General features: G+C 33.9%; 3 protein-coding genes across 6 annotated transcripts in view; 1 reads left to right on the top strand and 2 right to left on the bottom strand.

Moving 5' to 3' along the window:
* Positions 1 to 17,882, top strand: part of LOC140685360 (olfactory receptor 10C1-like) — a 333,851-nt gene that overhangs the window by 266,989 nt on the left and 48,980 nt on the right. The gene's annotated exons all lie outside the window — the stretch shown is intronic.
* On the bottom strand, positions 6,199 to 7,137 carry LOC102529125 (olfactory receptor 6C4-like). Its single transcript, XM_006203163.2, has one exon. The coding sequence runs from the start codon at positions 7,135 to 7,137 to the stop codon at positions 6,199 to 6,201; it is 939 nt and encodes a 312-aa protein (XP_006203225.2).
* OR10A7 (olfactory receptor family 10 subfamily A member 7) lies at positions 16,543 to 17,493 on the bottom strand. The gene has a single exon (XM_006203109.3). The coding sequence runs from the start codon at positions 17,491 to 17,493 to the stop codon at positions 16,543 to 16,545; it is 951 nt and encodes a 316-aa protein (XP_006203171.2).

Below are 17,882 nucleotides of genomic sequence, written 5' to 3'. Positions count from 1 at the left end.
ATCTATGGTATATATACCTGTCAGTATCTACATATTTTGAACTCCCAGTCTGTCCCTTCCCACTCCCTTCCCCCTGGCAACCACAAGTTTGTATTCTATGACCATGAGTCTGTTTCTGTTTTGTATTTATGTTCATTTGTCTTTTTCTTTTCTTTCTTTTTTTTTTTTTTTTTAGATTTCACATATGAGCGATCTCATATGGTATTTTTCTTTCTCTTTCTGGCTTACTTCACTTAGAATGACATTCTCCAGGGACATCCATGTTCCTGCAAATGGCATTATGTTGTCATTTTTATGGCTGAATAGTATTCCATTGTATAAATATACCACATCTTCTTTATCCAGTCACCTGTTGATGGACATTTAGGCTGTTTCCATGTCTTGGCTATTGTAAAGAGTGCTGCTATGAACATTGGGGTGCATTGACCTAGAACACTGTGTTAGTTCCTGGAACACAACATGCTGATTTGATTTTTCTATATTTCAAAATGATCACCATGAAAACTCTAGTTATCATCTGTAGTTATCATCATGTAATGATATTACATAATTATTGACTATATACCCCACATGCATATTTTATACCCATGACTCATTTATTTTGTAACTGAAAGTTTGTACATACTAATCCCCCTCATGCTCTCCTACCTTTACCCCCTCCCCTCTAGCAATCACCAGTTCTCTGTATCTGGGACCCTGTTTCTGTTTAGTTATATTTGTTCATTTTTAAGGATTCCAAATATAAGTAAAATCATATATTATTTAGTTTTCTCAGTCTGACTTATTTCACTTAATAATACCCTCTAGGTTTGATCATGTTGTCACAAATGGCAAGATTTCATTCTATTGCATGTTTGAGTAATAGTCCAGTGTGTGTGTGTGTGTGTATTATGTGTATGTATATGTGTGTGTGTGTATATGTGTGTCTATATATATATATATATATATATATACATATCTCACATCTTCTTAATCCATCATCTATTGATTGATACTTAGGTTGCTTCCATATTGTGGCTATAGTAATGCCACAAAGAACACAGGGTTCATATATCTTCTGATTGGTATTTTATTTCTCTCTGCATAGATACCCAGGGGTGGAATTGCTGGATCATATATGGCAGCTCTTTTTTCATTTTTGAGAAATCTGCATACTGTTTCCCATTGTGGCTGCACCAGTATACAATCCCGCCAACAGTGCACAAGGTTTCCCTTTCCTCCACATCCTTGCCACACGTGTAATTTGTGGGTGTGTGTGTGTGTTTTTAATATAATAGCCATTCTGCCAGATGCGAGGCTATCTCACTGTGGTTTTGAGTTGCATTTCCCTGATAAATTAGTGATGTTGACCACCTTTTCATGTGCCCGCTGGCCATCTGATTGTCTTCTTTGGTAAAATGTCTATTCAGTTCCTCTGCCCATATTATAATGGGTTGTTTATTTTTTAATGTTGAGTTGTATGAGTTCTTTGTATATTTTGGATACAACCCCTTATCAAATATATTGTTTGCAATAAACTTCTTCAATTCAGTAGGTGACCCTTTTCTTTCAGTTGATAGTTTCCTTCACTGTACAAAAGCTTTTTTAGTTCAATGTTTATTTTTGCTTTTGTATACTTCACCTTAGCAGAAATATCCAAATAAATATTGCTAAGACCAATGTCAATGAGACCAATGCCTTGGTTTTTTCCAGAAGTTTTATTGTTTCAGGTCTTATATTTAAGTCTTTAATTCATTTTAAACTTATTTTTGTGCATGGTGAGAGAGAGTTGTTTAATTTGATTTTTTTACATGTAGCTTCTCAGTTTTCCCAACACCACTGTCTTTCTCCAATTGTATATTCTTGACAACCTTAAGGTAAATCAATTGCCCATATAAGTGCCAGGCATTCTGGGTCTTGTCCTCTCAGTGCAGGACTTCCAAGCTGAGGAGCTTAAAGTGGGGCTCTGACCCCTTGCTCCTCGAGGAGAATCTCTGCAATTTGATTAATCTCCCCTTTGTGTGTCATTTACCTGGGAGTGTGGGTCTTCACTCTACTAGTCTCTGCCCCTCCTACCCATCTTATTGTGGTTGCTTCTTTGTATCTTTCTTTGTGGAAAGTCTTGTCTGCTAGTCTTCAGGTCATTTTCACCAACAGATGTGCTGTAAATTGTTGTTATTCTAGTATATCCATGGGAGGAGGTGAGCTCAGGGTCTTCCTACTTTGCCGCCTTAGCCACTCCCCCTTAGGATTTTCTGGAGTTCACTGACTCTTTTCTCCATCATTGCCATCCGCTTTTATATCCATAAATGATTTTTTTTCAGATATATTTTTCACTTATAAACTTTTACAATTTTGTTCCTTCTTATACTTTGCATTTTTCTGCTGAAGTTTATTCATTAACTGAGCATAGTTCTATATACTCCTGTAAATCCTTTACAATTAGCTGTAGCATTGTAGCCATCTCAGGATTGATGTCTACCAGTTTTCTTTTCTCTTGAGAAGGAGTCACTTGTTCCCTTGGTTTTATATATTGGGAATTTCAGACTGTATCCTCCACATTATAAATATTATGTGATGTAGGATACGATTCCTCTGAAGATATTTTTAATTTAGCAATTTAACTATTTGGGCTTCAGAACTATAAATTCCCCCTCACCTTATAAGAGTGATGTTTCAAATCTCAGTTCAGTTTTTAAAGCCTTAACTATGCTGCTGTTTTATAGGCAAAGATTTTAAGTGTTTGTCAACTGATAAAATATTGTTGACTGAGAGATGCCACAGTTCTCTTTTATTGACTTATGGATAGAATGCTCCACATTTATCTTCTCCCAATTAGAAAATTATCTTTAAGAATTTTACTATTTATTTCAACTACTGATGTTCTAAACCTGGAATCACTGATTCACTGAGAAACTTTCAAATGTTAATGGGTGCCATAAATCCTGAAATTTCACAAAAGAAATTAAGGTAAAATGTCCAAGTGCAAACTTTGACAAAAAACAGCTTCACTCATGCAATATCTGAAAATGCCACAGCCACAAGTTATGGGTTATGGATTTTTTGACAGTAGGAGTGCTGAAATGGTAACAGGCTATAATGAAAGAAGGGATGTTTTACTTATATGAAGTTAATCTAAATTTTTTTTGAACCAGCACAGAGATGGCCATAACCTTGTAACTATAATGCTATCAAGTCTCCTCTTGTTAACATCACATTTTTATTGGATGACATATATTTAAGAATAAAGTCAGTATTTTGTTAGAGCAAATATCACCACTTTAGAAAAAGGCTCTAAGATGTAAGAATAAATTTTAAAATTTATCAGATTTAATTATTAATGAATAAGATTTAAAATTTAATGAGAAAATTATCAAAGTTTGACAACATGTGCAATAACAATTTTCTCAGTTCTGCCAGTTTTCTAAATTCACATACTAGATATGTAATACTTTATAAACATCACTTTCAACCTAGGTTAGCTGGGAGCAAAATAAGTTGTTTTTAACTATATCTAATAAATGATACTCATATAGTGGTATTTTCACCAAGTTATTATTTCTCCTACTTGCTAAGAGGAACTGAGTGAGATATAACCTTTTCTTCTGTTCCGTTATACTAGATTTAAATATTTGATTCACATTGATAATGAAGTTTTGTCTACTGCTAGAAAAGGTTATCATATAAGAAATGTTTCCTGTCCCAAGACACATCAGTTTAGTAACTTCCTGAAGTCTCAAGAAATGTATGATTTGAACAATTTGATGATTAAAGGTTATATTAAGTATAATGTAGATAAATAATCTAGAATGTAATGAGCAAATAATATGTTCTTTTCATTAAGTAGGTGGAGAGCAGTCCTTAGGATCACAGATGGTGGATCCCCACCCTCTGATGGCAGTCTGGGTTGAAACCAGGCAGCTAGTAGCTCAAAAAGAGCAGCCTCTCATTCAACACAGTAATTAAACCGAGGACTTTACGGATTTTCACCACACAAATAAATAAGGAGTCCGGGGATTTTCAGAAGTTTAGATAGTGGATCTTTTTGCTTACTAGAAAAATTATGTCCGGTTAAAGAAAACAAGTGAATCCTTAACCAACGTTAACCAAATTTACGTAAAGAACTAATTTTATCTTGGGAATTCCTTATTTAAAAACATAATGCTTAAGGGAACTATATATATGCATGTGAATAACATTCAATAAACAAAGATTTGGAAAAGGTTTCCTACCAATAATCATTAAAAAATAAAAGACTAGTAGATTGGGACAAACTTTCACTGCTTTGAAAACATCAAAGTTCTGGAGTCAAATAGAAATATTAATACCAACTCTGTGAGTATTCTCCTAGTGGAATATTTAGTCATTCAATTCTCTGAAAAACAAGAATTTGCATCCATATTTATTGGCTAATGATACTAAACATTAAACCTCTAATAAATATTTTTATATTTTTCCTGAATAATTTGGACTTTCATATGCATATAATTTTGAATATCATTTCTATTACTCTTCTATAGCCTAAAAATCTCTGGCTAATAGAGATTTCAGGTTCATACATTGTTATGCTAATTCATCTTTTCTATAGTCTTTATTAGTCACCAGTTTTCTTTCCAAAGAAACATGTGGGATAAGTTTCAGCCGACTATTCCGACTTAGCTATTTAAATTTTATATTTGTGTGTGTGTATTTGCATGATTTAAAAGAAATTTAAAATTTAAAAGACAAAAGAAATTTTGTCAACATAATGTCTAGCTATATAGCATTCTTTAACTTGTCTTCTGAAAAAAGCAGCCACCACAAGGTGAGATAATGTATTGGGTGACTATGATTAGGATATTTATGATGATGTTTAAGACAATAAACACACAAGTAAACTAATCAGTCAATTACCAGTCAATCTAAATAACTAACTCACTTGTTCACATCAGTTCTGTGTTTGGTATGTAGGTGTTTTGGTGTAGTCATGGTTAGGTATATAGGAACTGACAAGTTCGACATTTTCAATCGTCTTTCTCCTCCATGGTTTCCCAGGGTACTCATTTAGTTTCGCTGCTGCTTAGTAGATTCGGCACTATTAAATGGATAATAAGGAATTCAAGAGTAAAAAATTGGCACTAATTAACTATGTGTTTTAATAAAATTGTTAACATCTCTAGGACTCAATTTTCTTCATCTGTATTTGAAGGGGTTATAGTAGAAGTATCTGCAGCTTCTTTAAATTTTAAAATCACTCATACTATGAAGCTGATCTATGCTTTCTGAAAATTTAATAAGGACAAGATCAGAAAAGATTAGCTTTTACTTTGGGTGGAGACTCTGCCTAAAGATATCAGATTATAAACATTTAAAGTTTAGTATAAAATTTAGAAAGAATGTGAGTTAAGGCTATAAAATCATTACTGCCATAGATAATGTTAACATAGTTTTATTTTATACTCTTGTAAATGAGAACCAGAACAATGACTATGCACAACACTAAATTATATGATATTTGCTTAATAATAACATACTTCTAATTAGCTTATATTTGAAACATTCCTCTCTACCTCTTTCATGGGTTCATTCAAAGAGCTTAATCTGTGCATAAACCATCATTAAGCATTTCCCCATCAATGGTGAAACAAGCATATATTAATTTTCTCTTCTTTAGAAATGTCTTACCTCAAACACTGTGCATGCCTAGGTTCTCATATAAATAATCCTTGTAAAAAGACTAAGTTTAAGTCTGAACATTATAAAATCTGAAAATAACCAACTTTATACCAGTTCTCTAATATATTACTTAAGCTATCATTAACAAGCTAGAGTAAATTTCTTTGGTGTATGTACTTAATAATTCAGTTACAAGAATAGAGATGGAAGACTCTGTGACAATGGACAAGATAAGAAAAACTCGGTTGTAAAAAAACAAACTATTAAAAGTAATATTCCCAATTCTGACTTTCCTTAAATCTTTTCTTTAAAAGTGAGGTACATATGAAGGAAAAAGCATGCAAGCTTTAGAGAACAAACACACACAAATACAGAGACCTCTAAATTTTTAAGAACAGTAAAATGATGAAAAAATCAACTACATTAAATAAGTAGTTTTACTGTTTCAGGGTTTGGATAGGAATATTAGTAATATAATATAGAAAATATTTTAAAATTACAACAATGTGCACCTACAGCCTCCCAACATTTATTATTTGTTTTAATAAGGAACCTCAGATAGTTTCAATTTTTGGAAGAAGTCGTTATCTTACTGACCATATCTTTGAAGGCTATTTTCACTTGCTTGTTCCTTAGTGTGTGGATGAAAGGGTTCAACAGAGGGGCAACTGAGGTATTTAAAACAGCCACTCCCTTGTTAAAAGTCGCTGCATTCTTCACAGAGGGATTTATATACATGAAGATACAGCTTCCATAAGAAAGTGACACCACGATCATGTGAGAGGAACATGTAGAAAAAGCTTTTTTTCTCTGTTGAACAGAAGGGATTCTCAGAATTGTCCTGATAATGTAGGTGTAGGAAAGAATCACGAGCATCACGGTGAAGATGAGGGTCACCGAAGCAAGGACAAACTCCATCACTTCTATGAAATATGTGTCTGAACAGGATAGATGCACCAGTACTGTGTAGTCACAGCAATAATGATTGATGACGTTGGAGGTGCAGAACGGCAGCTGGAGAGTCATTACACGTGGCACAATGACAACTAAAAAACCAGAGAACCAGGAACATAGGACAAGGAGAATGCAGAGTCTTCTGCTCATGATAGTTGTGTAATGTAGGGGTTTGCAAATGGCAACGTAGCGATCGTAGGACATGGCAGCTAACAGGTAAAATTCGGTTGCTCCCAGAAGGATGGCAAAAAAGTACTGAGTGAAACAACCAGCAAAGGAGATAGTCGTGTCTCCAGTTCCAATATTGACTAACATTTTGGGAACAAAGACAGAAGTAAAAGATATTTCCAAGACGGAGAAATTCCGGAGGAAGAAATACATAGGGGTCTGAAGGCGATAATCCAGCAGGGTCAGTATGATGATAGTCAGGTTTCCCGCGATACTTAACATGTAAGTTAACAGCAGAAAAAGAAAAAGCACAGCTTGAAGCTCGGGGTCACTTGTCAACCCGAGAAGAATGAACTCTATCACTGATGTTTGGTTTCCCATCATTAACTTCACACGAAAGGGAGAAAATAGTAATAATAATAAAGGTTGGTGTAAAACAAAAGGTTCCAGTTTTTTATTGAAATAGAAGATGAAGGTCAAAAGAATTAGAAGTAAAATGTAAAACTCAGAATCTTCCTCTATCCCTCATTTTTCAAAGGACATAACCTTTTTTTTATTATTATTATTGAAGTATAGTTGATTTACAGACATTTCTTTTGGTGGAACAATTTACACATTTCCCTATCTTAATTCATAAATAACAAAGGTCCTGCTTCTTAGGGACATTTTCAACTATTTCTTTTAAATTGTATCAATATTTATTTCTCACATTTTCCCACTTGTTTATATTTTCCCTCTTATTCTTTCTATTCTAGTTTGACTTTATAAATTATTGTCTCCTGTCACGTGCATAGATGAATCTGAAGAAACGTTTAGAGAGCAGGCTTTATTTGGAATTTCTTACATTAGCCTTTTAACTCTCAGTTTATCAGCCAACAAATACAAATAATCCAAGGTATGAGCTCTAGGAATAAAATTGAACTTGATTGTTTTGTTTTGTTCTGTTTTGTGTTTTTATTTTTGTTTATTTCAATTTTCTCATTTTGAATAATAATTCTGTGCACTTACTGAAGCTCAAAACCTGGATAGTTTTTCCTTAATCCTTAAAGTGTTTGGAATTCGTGTTATTTACAGTTTCTGTGTCATGAAAAGAGCTCAGTAAATGAGATCACCATTTAACATAAATATATGGATTAACCCATCTGCGGTAAAATATTAAGTAAAAAAAATACTCACTGTGTTTCTTGCAGCATGCAGGATCTGCCCATCAATCTATTACAGTTCCTTAAGTAAATCCAAGCTCAGCTCTCCATACAATTTTATCTGACACTCACAATTAACAAAATTGTTTCTTCTCTTTTTTATGAAAAATTACCTTCATGTAGCACGGGATCATAAAGTTAAATTATTTTGTAGTTACATCTAGTGTGCTTTAATTCATTCAACTTTAAAATTAATCAACAGCTTACAATAATAGGCTCTGTTTTTCTTTATATCTTTTTAAAAGAAAATTTTACAGATTTGGTAAAAATTTCAATGCAAAATATATTTTTGATTTCTCTTTATATTCAGAGACCTGTTTTACTGAATGCTATAGAGCTTTTATGCAAATAGAAACTCCAATTGAATTTATGCATACAGTTCCTCAGAATTTTCTTTTAATATTTTCCATCATCAGACATGAAGAAATATTACTAAAAGAATGAATTTTCCTAGGCAAAATTATAAAGTTTCTTTTCATTTAGCAACTGTTTCAGTACTTATGTTCACATATTTTCATAAGACTGTATGTAATACGTTAGCAATAGTTCCACATTATATCCTTATCAAGTTAAAAGTTCCAGAAATATGTGATACAGACGAAAGGGCAATTTTGCCAGGAAGATCTACTGTATGGTAGAATTACGTCTGGAAAATTTGAGGGTTCAGATCTCTTAATCTTATAACTTTAGCCAATTGGCACTTTTATAGAAAATTGTCTCTTGTTAAATACCTCTATAGTAACATATTTATAAAGTTATAATATGCTATGCAGTTATGCAGTGTTATATTAAAAATTATGTTGTTAATGAATAATTAGATTAATGTATCAATGATGTAAATTTAAGTGTTAATTGATTATGACTATGTGTGTCTGAAGATATTAACTTGATTACTTTATAATAAGTACAGATAAATTAAAAATTATAATTAAAATTAAAAATTATGAATTAAAAATTACGCACAAATAATGAATTTTACAAAAATATTTTATATTCAGAGAAATATTAGGACACTTCTTCCACTATGAAAAATAGTTCATTAAATTGTAATATTGCCACAATTATTTGAAACACATTTTGGGATTTGAACAGTTGGTAATGATTTTCTGTTTCTACATGAAAATATTTAGCATCGGATAATTTGAAAATGTCAACCCTAATCTAGTTTGAGATCCTAGGTATTAAAGTTTTTGTTTGTTTTGGGGGGGTGAGGTAATTTATTTTATTTGTTTATATTTATTTTTGGTGGAGGTACTGGGAATTGAACCCAGGACCTCATGCATGCTAAGTATGCACACTACTGCTTGAGCTATACCCTCCCCCATCTATTAAGTTTAAAAACTGTAACTTAGAAAGTAATGAATCAAACATTCAGTAAAGAATATTAATATTCTGAAAATTTTATTTAAGTAGTATTTTTTGACAAAACACTTTGTAAGTGATTCCCATATAATTGAAACATTTTACTAAATAGATAAATAAATCAAAAATTAGAGCAAAAACTCTTTATGTAAATAGTTTCACCATTAAATAAAAGATGAAAAAATGATAATTTTGCATAAGAAGAAAAATTTATATTAAACACTTATTTCAGCATAATAAAAGATGATGATCCTTTATAATAAAGATTATAGTGCTACTCCCAGAAAAAGAATATATATGTATACATTTATATATAATTGTATGTATCTATGATCAAATAATGAATACTTCATCCAAACAAGATTTATTTTGGCAAAAAATATATTGTCTTAAAAAGATTTACTGATAAGACATTGATTAAAAAAAAGATAAGGTTTATTTGTCATTGAAAAGACATTGAAAAACTTTTCCAGTCTTTCCTGGATAACATTAGTTATGAATTCCTTCCTTCAAAATAAAATCATCTCCATGATAAATTATATACAACTCTCATGTTTGACCTGTTTCCTTCTGTGGTGGATCCAAAGCTTTAACAAACATCTATTTATTTCTAGAGTATTGTTATAGATTACATTTAAGAGGAAATTTAAGAAAATTAAATCCCTGAAAAGTAGGAATGGGCATAGTGGAAAAACAGGGGAAAAAGACATGATTTGATTTATTTTACCACTTAAATTCTGAGAATAGTGTAATATTTTGTACTTGAACATACATTTCACTGCTAAAATGTAATGTTTTGAGATATTTACCTGTATTTGTTGAAGTCTATCAAAGTTTTATTAAAAAGAATGTGTGTGCAGTTATGTCAGCAAGCAAACATGAAAGGTAGACAAACAAGGCAATAATGAGACTACACCATCTTTAGTTAACTGCAGTGATCGTCAGCCCTCTCCTACCTCAAGCAGGGGAATCAGTTCTGCCTTAGTTCCAAATCCAGCTCCTTTTGTGGCTGAAATGGAATATATAAAGCTTTAGGACCCACTGGGAAATCCTCCCTGGGCCATCAGAATTTGTTTGCTTCAAAACACTCAAGAATAGCCTGGCTTTCTCTCCCAACAGAGATGGGTCACATTCGCGAGGAAGAGGAAGAAAAAGGCAGTCCTGTGGTGGAGCAGAGCAGGTTACAATCCCCTGCCACGCCTTCTGTATGTTTCCACTGCTCTTAAAATTTATCTATCACTATTTTTCAGATTCATTTGCTCTGGGTGTATATCTTGCTATTTCTTGGTCACCCAAGCACCTTGCCAACTCAAAGCCTCTGCACCTGCTCTTCCATTTTTCTGCACTGTCCTTTCTCCCTCATAACATTCAAATCTCAGAAGTGGGAATGCCTCAGGAAGTGTCCCAGACCCCATGACACAAGATAGCCCCCACTCAGTCACTGCCTAACAGCTTAACTTGCTTGATATTTTATACAGGGTAAACTTTTTTATTGTTCACATCACTCCTAAATTCTGTGATTTTTTTATTTCCTTATGTGTTTATTGTCTGTCATCCTCACTAAAATATAAGCTCCACTAAGTGAAGGATTTTCTTAATGCTGTATCTCTTAAGACTTACAAAAGTGACCAGCACATATTTAGGATACTATAAATATATGTTAATTGAATCTTTTTTTACCTGAATCTTCTTTTATAACAATTTCTCTAGGCTTGAGCTATCCCAGCATGCCATATTACCTTAATTTTTCATGAGGGATCAACACTCCAAGTGAACTCTCCCTTTTCTCCAAAGTAAGCCGAAGATACTTCAATACAGAGAAAGATTAGGTTGACAAATCAAAAACAGTTTGAACAAACTGCAAATAAATATTGAATTTATATCAAGTATTTGAAATAGACTAATCTGAAAGGCCCTCTGAAGTGTTCAGTTAAGGAAATAAATTTCACTAGAACATTTCTCACTCAAGGAGTAACATTAAAAGAAATTTGTCATCTCCTCCTGGAAATTTATTCTGATTAATAGTTCTGATTAAATCATGTGGAAATGCATGCAGGTTTCACAAACAAAAGAGCTAATAGTTTTTAGAAGCTACAAATCTGATCTCTTTTTCTATGAGTTTAGTTTTCTTTAAATTCTACATGTAAGTGAAATCATACAGTGTTTGTTTTAACCCGTCTGACTTATTTCACTTAGCATAATGTCCTCAAGGTCCAACCATGTTGCAAATGGCAAGATTTCCTTCTTTTTTATAGCTTAATTGTGTTCCATTGTATGTGTATATACACCACATTTTCTTTATCTATTCATCTGTAATGAACACTTGGGTTATATCCCTGTCTTGGCTATTTTAAATAATGCTGCAATAAACATGAGAGTGAGGCTATCTCTCCAATATAGTGCTTTTGTGTCCTTTGAATAAATACACAGAAATGCAATTGCAGGATCATATAGTAGTTGTATTTTTAATTTTTTGAGGAACCTCCACACTGTTTCCATAGTGGCTGTACCAATTTACAATTCCACCAACAGTGCACAAGGGGTTCCCCTTCTCCACATCCTTGCCATCACTTGTTATCTCTTGTCTTTTAGATAGTAGCCATTCTAACAGTATGAGTTGATAATTCATTGTAATTTTAATTTGCATTTCCCCAGCGATCAATGACATTGAGCACCTTTCAAATGTTGACTATTTGAATATCTTTTTTTCGAAAAATGTCCGTTCAGGTTCTTTGCCCATTTTTAATTGGATTGTTTGTTTTTTTGCTATTGAGTTGTATGAGTTCTTTATTTATTTTGGAAATTGACCTCTTATTAGAGAAATTGCAGATATTTTCTCCCATCCTGCAGTTGCCTTTCCATTTTGGTGATTATTTCTTTTGTTGTGCGGAAGAAGCTTTTTAGTTTGGAGAAGTCCCATTTGTTTATTTTTTATTTTGTTGTTTTTGCTATAAGTTTTCTATCCAAAAATCATAGCCAAGACCCACGTCAGGAGGCTTCTTCCCTATGTTTTCTTCTAGGAGTTTTATGGTTTCATGTCTTACATTTAAGTCTTTAATCCATTTCAAATTAATTTTTGTGAGTGATGTAAGATAAAGGTTTAGTTTCATTTTTTACATACAAATATCCGGTTTTCCCCGCACCATTTACTGAAGAGACTGTCTTCCCTCCATTGAGCACTTTTGTCTCTCTTGGCAAATATTAGTTGATGTATATGCACTTGGGTTTTTTAAAACTAAGATTAGTGTTTTTTTTTTTACCACACTTTGATTTTGCTTTATTCATATATAGTTTTTGTTCACATTAAGATTAAAAAGTGGATTGAAAACTGATTATCACTTTTTAAACAAAATGTAACATTTCTTCACAAATCTGCCAATGGTTGAAGTAAAAAAAGCACATTCAACTAATCTGAAAATAAAAAAATACCATTGTAGTGTTTAAGGTCACATTTAAAAGCCTTATTTTAAATTGTTACTGTCCTCCAGATACCCAAGTAACACACACATAGAAGGTTATTCACATCTAATTTATAATAAAGTGAGGGTTCTATCTCTCCATATCTATATATACCAAATATACATATAGATGCAAAAATTTTTCCCTCTAGATTCAAGTGTTCCTTCCAAAAGGTTTCTGTATGAGCCATTTTGATGGATCTTTCAAATAAATTCAGTCAAATGACATTTGTTTCCTGATTTGTTTGATTTTTATCCATTAGCATTCTTCACCTAAAAAGAATTTTAACTGACTCAATGATTTACACAGGAAAAATATTGAAAAAATATTTAGAAGCACACCACATACACAATAGGAAGGGAAATGCAAGCATAACCAGGACCACATGGACATCCAAATTAATGCTCCAGAATCAGTTGTATCAACACACTGCCGTGGCCCTGCTGGACCCTGGATGCCACAGGTTAAGCTAGTACTCCGGGCCCTAGGCACTGGCACCGCCACAGCGCTTCAGTCTCCGTGGTCCCTGGGCACTGGGAGCCCCTGGCTTCATCCCCACTGCCCTCACTTCTCTGCGTGGTTAAACTGCGATTCAAAATGTGATTCCATGAGCTTAGGTTGCACACCCATCAACTAGCTGTAAGGGAGTCTGGTGAAATATGGTGCATCTGGCTTCACATCTTCATAGAAGATGGTTTCAGCCTTCCCCTAAGAATCATAAAATGAGGAGTCCAGAGGCTATGTGGTCTGTAAATAATCACTGTCCCTTCTTTTCTGGGTACATTAAATTGTAACAGCACAATAGAAACTCACCTGACTTTGCCACAAACACGGGAAAAAAATGAAAGTTCATGGAGGATAAATAGGTTGTTACTGAGTATTGAATTCTGAATTCAAATGAGTGATTATCTGACTACCAAGTCTGTAGGTTTCATTCCACAGTGATTCATCATTTTAAATAAATTTTATTCAGTCTGCTACCCAAACACCCACAGCACTCACTATCGATATTCATTTATAAATGTGCATGTATTTGTTACTGCAGCATTGATTTTGGAGAGTGGGAAGTTTGCTTTATCACTTCATTATATAATTGTATTTTTACTAGCTAATGGTTCTTTTTTTGGGGGGGGGTAGTAATTAGGTTATTTGTTTATTTATTTTTTAACGGAGGTACTCTGGCCCTGAGCCCAGGACCTCGTGCATGCTAAGCGTGCACTTTACCACTGAGCTGTACCCTACCCCCTTAGCTAATGGTTCTTAAGTTCTCCTAAACAAATCTAAAACTCCTTTAGGACAGTTTTGTTCATTTCACATTAAAATATAAATATGAAGCAATGTTATATGTATTTGTTTGGATTCATTAATTTGACTTGAGTGCCATTCAAATAAACCAAAGATAGACTTTTTAAGCTACGCCGAAATACCAGATGCACTTGATTTTTCTTCTTACCTCGGCTCCCCTGTATGTAACAGGATTGAATAATACGTAAACTAAACAATCTAACCAATTCTTATCTTATGCGTACGAGGTTTGACCTTTGATGACAGCCTCTAACCCTCAAACTTAAGGACAATTAGAGGAAATATTTCCAAAATTGCTTGTAACTAACGATGAGGGAAACGTATTTGGAAGTAGTCTACGGAATTGTAAACTTAGAAAAGACTCATGCAAAATGTCTTTTCACTACAACCAAAAAGTCAATTATATCACCATAAGAACAATGATGAAAATATTTGGCCCAAAGTAAATTCTGGAATTACCGTTAGTGATGACATCATTTGTTTGGGACAACAACTTACCAAACCAATCTTTTCAATCATACCTCTAGATCTCATACTGACCCTATTAACTAGGTTTTGGAACTTTAAAAAAAAAATCAACTTGTAAATTGAGGCTAAAAATTAAAAAAAAAAAAAAGAAATCTCCATGAAGGTCTTGTAATTCTGTGACTTGTATCAATTTTAATAAAACTATTTGAAACATAGTAGTTATATTATAAATTCCCTACAAAAAATCGTAGTTTATAAATAACAGGATATGCAAGAGGTGCATCACTTTTTAACATTTTTGCTCGCACCTTACAGAAGAAATTAATTTACATTTCATTCAGAAGATAATGTATGCATAACTAAAACATTTGCAGAATCCTCTATATTTTGTTATTCTAACAATTATACTATCAAACAATCAGATAGCGTTTACTATGTATCAAGTGCTCCCATAAGCTTTTTTCATATACTGCTTATTTTATTCTATTCTATGTTTAATTTCGCTGGTCTATTAAATACATACGCATGCGCTACTCAATTCATTTTACAATCTCACAGTCTACTCGAGTCACATACAGCTAGCAGGAAACCATTGCAATAGTCTTACCAGATGGTCACTGAACTTAGTAACATTAATTTTAAAATATCTGAGCTAGACTTAAGAAATTAAAAGGCCATTGAAGGAGAAAGATTTAAAAGAACTGATATTTCCTACCCCAAACTCCCACCACACTCAATGGATGCAAACCTCGGGGAATCACAATTAAATTAAAATAGTCATCAAAAGTTGGAAATTTATGATGATTTTTAAATTTTCCTGAAAATTGACAACAAATGATTAGGGAGTTATTACTGCTTAAAGAAAATTTTGTACAGTTAAGAAAAACACTGACTAATGAAGTCTTAGAGCAACTGTTACCATTATGCATAAATTACATATTCAAAACCAATATATTTCCTTTGCTAATGGAAATACGAGATTTTCCAAAATTAAACTGACTCAGTCACATTTGTTATAGACAGTGACTTCATAAATCATGTTCCTTCTTTCTATCTTTACTCTTGCTTTTACCATATTATCAAGCAAAGTTTGTTCTTTTTTTTTTCATTTTAAATAAGGTGTGAGGTTTTTTGCCTTTAAACATTTTTTTATTGAGTTATATTCATTTTACAATATTGTGTCAAATAAAGTTTGTTCTTTAAATTCTAAGTCACATTTGATTAATACAAATGAGTAACCAATTGATCCAATGATCAACGAAGTTCAGAATCGTGTCACCAAATATTAATACTAAGGTAATTTTATTAAATAACCTCATTTAAACCAGCCACACATACAAAGAATTTGCACCATGAATTCTTGGCAACTGTGAATCTCCACCTTTCAATACTCTCCACCTTTTAAACCTTCACTCAAAAGACATTACATGATTAGTCTTTGCATCACATTAGCTGCAGAATAAATAGTGGTTTCTGGTGATATTTTCATTTACCCTTCATAAATTTTTCCATCCCGATCCATGCTCCAGAAGACAGTCCCTTGATTACTGCATCAATGGACATTCTCGCCTTCTGTCTCAGATTTGGTTTGGTCAAGAACAGACACCAGCAGTAGATTTGAGAGAGTCAGGGCAGAATCAGGCTGGGATGGCTGCCTTCCTCTTCTAAAGAAGAGAGGTCCTGGCGAGTGGCTTTTTCTTATAGTCTTAGCATTCTCCAGACTCCAGTTCATACTGCTTCTCCTTGCCCTTCAGATCAAGGGATAAGGAAGTTCCATCATATGAGCTGCCCCACAGTTTGCGAATAATCCCTTCATAAAGATTCTCTCAACTATCCCAATTTGAGCTGAGACTCTGACTGAAATCCTGAGACTTACCTGTCATAGTAAGTGAGCCTGACAAAGTAAGAGCAAATCTTCCATTCCTTATAAGCTTTTATTCAAGGCTTCTGGTGCTCCTACTTTGTTCAAAACAGCTCTACCCAACAGAGCTCAAAACACATCTAACTTCTGCAAGACTTTTCGAGTGATTGTCCTCTTGACTGCCCCCTTCACTTCGTTGTTTCTTAGGCTGTAGATGATGGGGTTTAGCATAGGTGTGATGACAGTGTAGGACAATGATACTATCTTCTTGCTCTCAGACGACTGGTTGGATTTGGGCCGTAGGTAGGTCAAGCTGGCTGTTCCATAGAAAAGGGACACCACAATAAGGTGGGATGAGCAAGTGGAGAACGCCTTCTGGCGGCCAGTAGCAGAGGGCATCATCAGGATGGTTTTAATAATGCGAGTGTAGGAAACCAAAATGAGGGAAAAGGGAAACATAATAAATAGTAGTGTGGAGCCAAGTGCTTGCATTTCGTACATGGTTGTATCCTGGGTGACTAGTTTCAACACTGGGGGACCATCACAGAAGAAGTGGTCTATGGTGTTTGGTCCACAGAAAGGATGGGCCATCAACCAAGCTGTCTGTAGCATAGAGACAGGAACACCAGACATCCAGGAGCCCACAGCCATCCACCAGCAGAGGGGCCTATTCATTACGACTGAATAACGGAGAGGGTTACAGATGGCCACAAAGCGATCGTAAGCCATCATAGAGAGAAGGAAACATTCAGAGCTGCCAAAGAAGAAAAAGAAGTACATCTGGGTACCACAGCCTACAAAAGAGATGATTTTCCTGGGGGACACTAGGTCTACAAGCATCTTCGGCACCATGACCAAGGTGAAACAGACTTCCAGAAGGGACAGGTTTCTGAGAAAGAAGTACATGGGTGTTTGAAGAGCAGGATCCACACTGGTAACTGTGACAATAAGAAAATTGCCCAACAAAGTGACCGTATAGATGGCCAGGAACAAAACAAAGAGGGAAACTTGCATCTCAGAGTTGTTGGTAAAACCAAGAAGAATAAACTCAGTCACTTGGGTGTGATTTTCACAAATCATATCTTAGCCCAGTTTCTAAGAATCAAAGTATGCATATCCAAGGGTACTCTAAATGTAGATATAATCTCAAATACACTAATAAAATCCGTAAACGCATCTCTGATCTCAGTTGTCTTCCCATTCTATTTCTCTGAAGCAGAATGTTTACAGTGAGAGAAAATATGGGGAAAAGAAATACTTTGCAAGAATCCTGCTAACTGCTAGTCACCTTGGTGCAGTGTTTCGCTCATCAGTGCTCACAGGCTGTAGCTTGTATTCTTCACCAGAGGCATGCGGTTTTTCATTATGAAGTAGAAGGAGTTTAGACAACTCATAATTAAAAGACAACCATCTATGAATTTTTAAAAAATAGATCCAGGGTGCAAAAAGATGAATTCTGGGCTAGTTTG

This window comes from Vicugna pacos, chromosome 12 (genome assembly GCF_048564905.1).
Source record: "Vicugna pacos chromosome 12, VicPac4, whole genome shotgun sequence".
Taxonomy (NCBI): Eukaryota; Metazoa; Chordata; class Mammalia; order Artiodactyla; family Camelidae; genus Vicugna; species Vicugna pacos.
Note: the sequence above shows the minus strand (reverse complement) of the source record. Positions and strands in the feature narration are given on the sequence as shown.

What these genes read in the sequence shown, in the direction of transcription:
- LOC102529125 (XM_006203163.2), bottom strand. Translation starts at nt 7,137, where the DNA reads ATGGGAAACCAAACATCAGTGATAGAGTTCATTCTTCTCGGGTTGACA.
- OR10A7 (XM_006203109.3), bottom strand. Translation starts at nt 17,493, where the DNA reads ATGATTTGTGAAAATCACACCCAAGTGACTGAGTTTATTCTTCTTGGT.